At 26.6% G+C, this 3,008-nt stretch overlaps 1 protein-coding gene across 1 annotated transcript; it reads right to left on the bottom strand.

The window, feature by feature from the left end:
- Positions 1 to 430: 430 nt before the first annotated feature.
- Positions 431 to 2,766, bottom strand: LOC139111053 (odorant receptor 13a-like). Its single transcript, XM_070671094.1, has 8 exons — positions 2,546 to 2,766; positions 2,274 to 2,393; positions 2,082 to 2,199; positions 1,614 to 1,875; positions 1,339 to 1,503; positions 1,084 to 1,174; positions 877 to 1,013; positions 431 to 686 (listed from the first exon to the last, which is right to left on the bottom strand). The coding sequence occupies exons 1-8, from the start codon at positions 2,687 to 2,689 to the stop codon at positions 431 to 433; spliced, it is 1,293 nt and encodes a 430-aa protein (XP_070527195.1). The 5' UTR covers positions 2,690 to 2,766.
- Between the last annotated feature and the right edge of the window lie 242 nt (positions 2,767 to 3,008).

The raw sequence follows: 3,008 nt of genomic DNA, 5'->3' as shown, positions 1-3,008 counted from the left end.
AAAATATGTTTGCTTGTACTTTTAATATTGTTGAGATAAGAGAGGTCGGTGGACACGCACAATATACACATGCGTATAGACCGATACTGATAGAAAATATACGTTTATTAAGATACAGAGTAATACCGCCGTGTACGAGGAACTCTATACAATGAGATAAAACAAACACTATGTATGTTAATGATAGATGCAACGTGAGCGCCGCGTACACGAAAGTTTTTAATCAGGATCGTACATACGGAAATATCGGATTGTAAATATATAACTCAGCAATATTTAACAAATATCAAACATGTTTATCATTTTATTATTACGGTCACAATAATTTTCAACATAAACAATAAAGATTGTTATTTTGTCAATTATGTACGTCTTTAAAAAAAAACAAAAAAAAAATATATATATATATTGTATGTATAATTGATTCTTTTTATTTTATGGATAAAAAAGCCGTGAAATACGACATGGCAGTTTGTAACACCTTAAGATAAAATGTTAATCTGTTAAAATATGAAATTATTAAAGATATTTTCTTTTGTATATGAAAACGTACCGAACTGCACATAGTCATAGACATTACAAACATTTTTCCTGCTGTGAGCGTGCATGGAACAAAACTTCTGTAAAAAAGTACTCTTAATAATTTTTTAGTTTTCAAGGAAAATGTATACCATTCTGAACTGTACCTAGGAAACAAAATGTATCGTATAATTAATTTTTAATTAATAATACGTTTATAATTACATGCGATAAATTTGCATGGCATGTGTTAGAAAAAAGTATATTTCTTAAAAATAAACTTTCAAAATTATTTTTAAAAATTCACAAATTTAACTGAGAATATTAGAAAAATGTAAACATAAATTGGATTCTCACGCCTCATTGAAAATTTCTGTACTTCGGTCTATTAACAATTGTCCAGGAATGCACATGCATACAAGATGAATGAACACAGCGAAAGAATAAATAATGTACCTTATTACTTCTTCAGTACGGCCTAGATTATTAATAAGCTGCAAAAGTTTAAGTATTTAGTCATGACTTTATATTTTCTAGAAACACACATGTTTTGCGAAGTCTTACTTGTATTCCCACTATACTCAAAAGCAGCACATTCAGAAACAGAATAACGAATGTCGCATGAGTGAATATCGAGTCTAGAGTCTGAGCGTGTCTAACAACAAAAGTAGTAAAAACAATTTAATATAAATGATTAAATAAATGTTAACTAAAACAATTATTGTTTTATTACAATTTCTAATAAAAATTTTTACATTGTTTATTTTATTTAACTTTAAATTTATTAAAGCTACCATTATTATAGATAGAAATACAGACTCTAATGCAAGTTGATGTTTCTTCAAACACATCATGAATTCTAAATAATCATTGCTGGCTGCATCGTGTTCCTCCATTAATAAATGAAATTTCGATCCTGTATGTTTTTTTTTATCATAATTAATTATAATTTTAGTGTCCTTAGTAATATTTTTAAGATTTTGGCTTAAAAAAAAAATTTAAATTTAATATGATAGCACCGTTTTTTTTATAAATTTTATGTATTTTTAAAGTTTACTTATTAAAAAATTAATTTTGCAATTAATTGTATTTACCTGATAGCTGTAAATAAACTACAAGCATGCAACACACATACTATGTACGTGGTATCGATAGTAAATAAAATTATTATTGTAGTTATGGTCGTTACGTAGCTGTGAAACACAATTGGATAATAAAACTTTACTTTATCTACTTTGTATTCAGCCGGAAAAACATACGCCAATGGTCGCGATTCATTCAACGGAATTATGATATCCAAGATTTTTGGTATCAGTGGAATTAGCAAGTAAAATATCATAGTTGTGACAAAGTATACTACAAAAAACAGCATATATCTTAACTGTATCAATTAATATAAATTTTTTATAATAAAATATTTTTTTTTATTAATAATAATTTTAAAAGTGTTTTATATGCTAGAAAGTTTTTTTTATTTGTGATAAAAAAATTAAACATAATATTTTGTGAATATATAAATTAATGGTTTTTATCAAAAATTGCAAAACTAGTTATTTCTGTACCAGCAACATAGGTTGTTATTTTACGTCCAATATTGGCATAATATCTCAAGATATGACGTTCATTTTTATTATGAAAAAGTTTCCAATGTTCGTTCATAAGTTGCAATAATCGTCGAAACTATCATTAAAATTATAAAGAAAATATTAAAAATAAATGTATTTGTAAACACCGACATTGATTTAGCAACTCACTTTGTCATTATTTATAACAATATTTATTAACTTTATGTTAGAAACCATAACAGGAGTAATAGTAATTACACACTCAATAGCAATATCTACATCGCCCCAAGTTTCATATAATAGAAGCGCCTACAAAAATCAATTACTACATTAAAATACAAATGTAATACTTACTTTTTATTAAGGACACATTTTGACTTAATTTAATTATATTTTTTAAACGATTATTCAGTAACCGTAATATGTTTGTATAATTGATACTAATTAATACGACACGTTACCTCAATTACGTAAACGGAATATAGTATCATTGATAAAAGACACGGTATTAATATCTTTAGCACTTTCTTTTGATACGGCCAACCACCGATTTGCAACAAAAAAAATTTGTTGATGTCGTAGTATGTTTCCATATCTGAATTCATATCGTATACGAGTTTTCGTGTAAATGTACCGTCGCGATCTGTTTTTTCCTTATTAATCGTATGACATAAGAAAAAAGTGACACAAGAAAAACAATGTGATTATGGTAATACTGGATTGTCAGTTTGATAATTCTGGGTTTTCAAATGTATGCGATCATGGAAAATGTAATAAATCAATCAATAAGATTATGCCTCTACATCACGTCTACGTAGCTTACAATCCAATTGCAGTTACTTCTTACATAGAAATTATATAGAAATTCTATATGTATGGTATAAGAAAGAAGTAGACATGAAAAGCAATGTGATTATGATAATA

The sequence above is a fragment of the Cardiocondyla obscurior genome, linkage group LG22 (assembly GCF_019399895.1).
Source record: "Cardiocondyla obscurior isolate alpha-2009 linkage group LG22, Cobs3.1, whole genome shotgun sequence".
NCBI lineage: Eukaryota > Metazoa > Arthropoda > Insecta > Hymenoptera > Formicidae > Cardiocondyla > Cardiocondyla obscurior.
The sequence above is the reverse complement of the archived record's forward strand: the minus strand, read 5'-3'. Positions and strand labels throughout refer to the sequence as shown.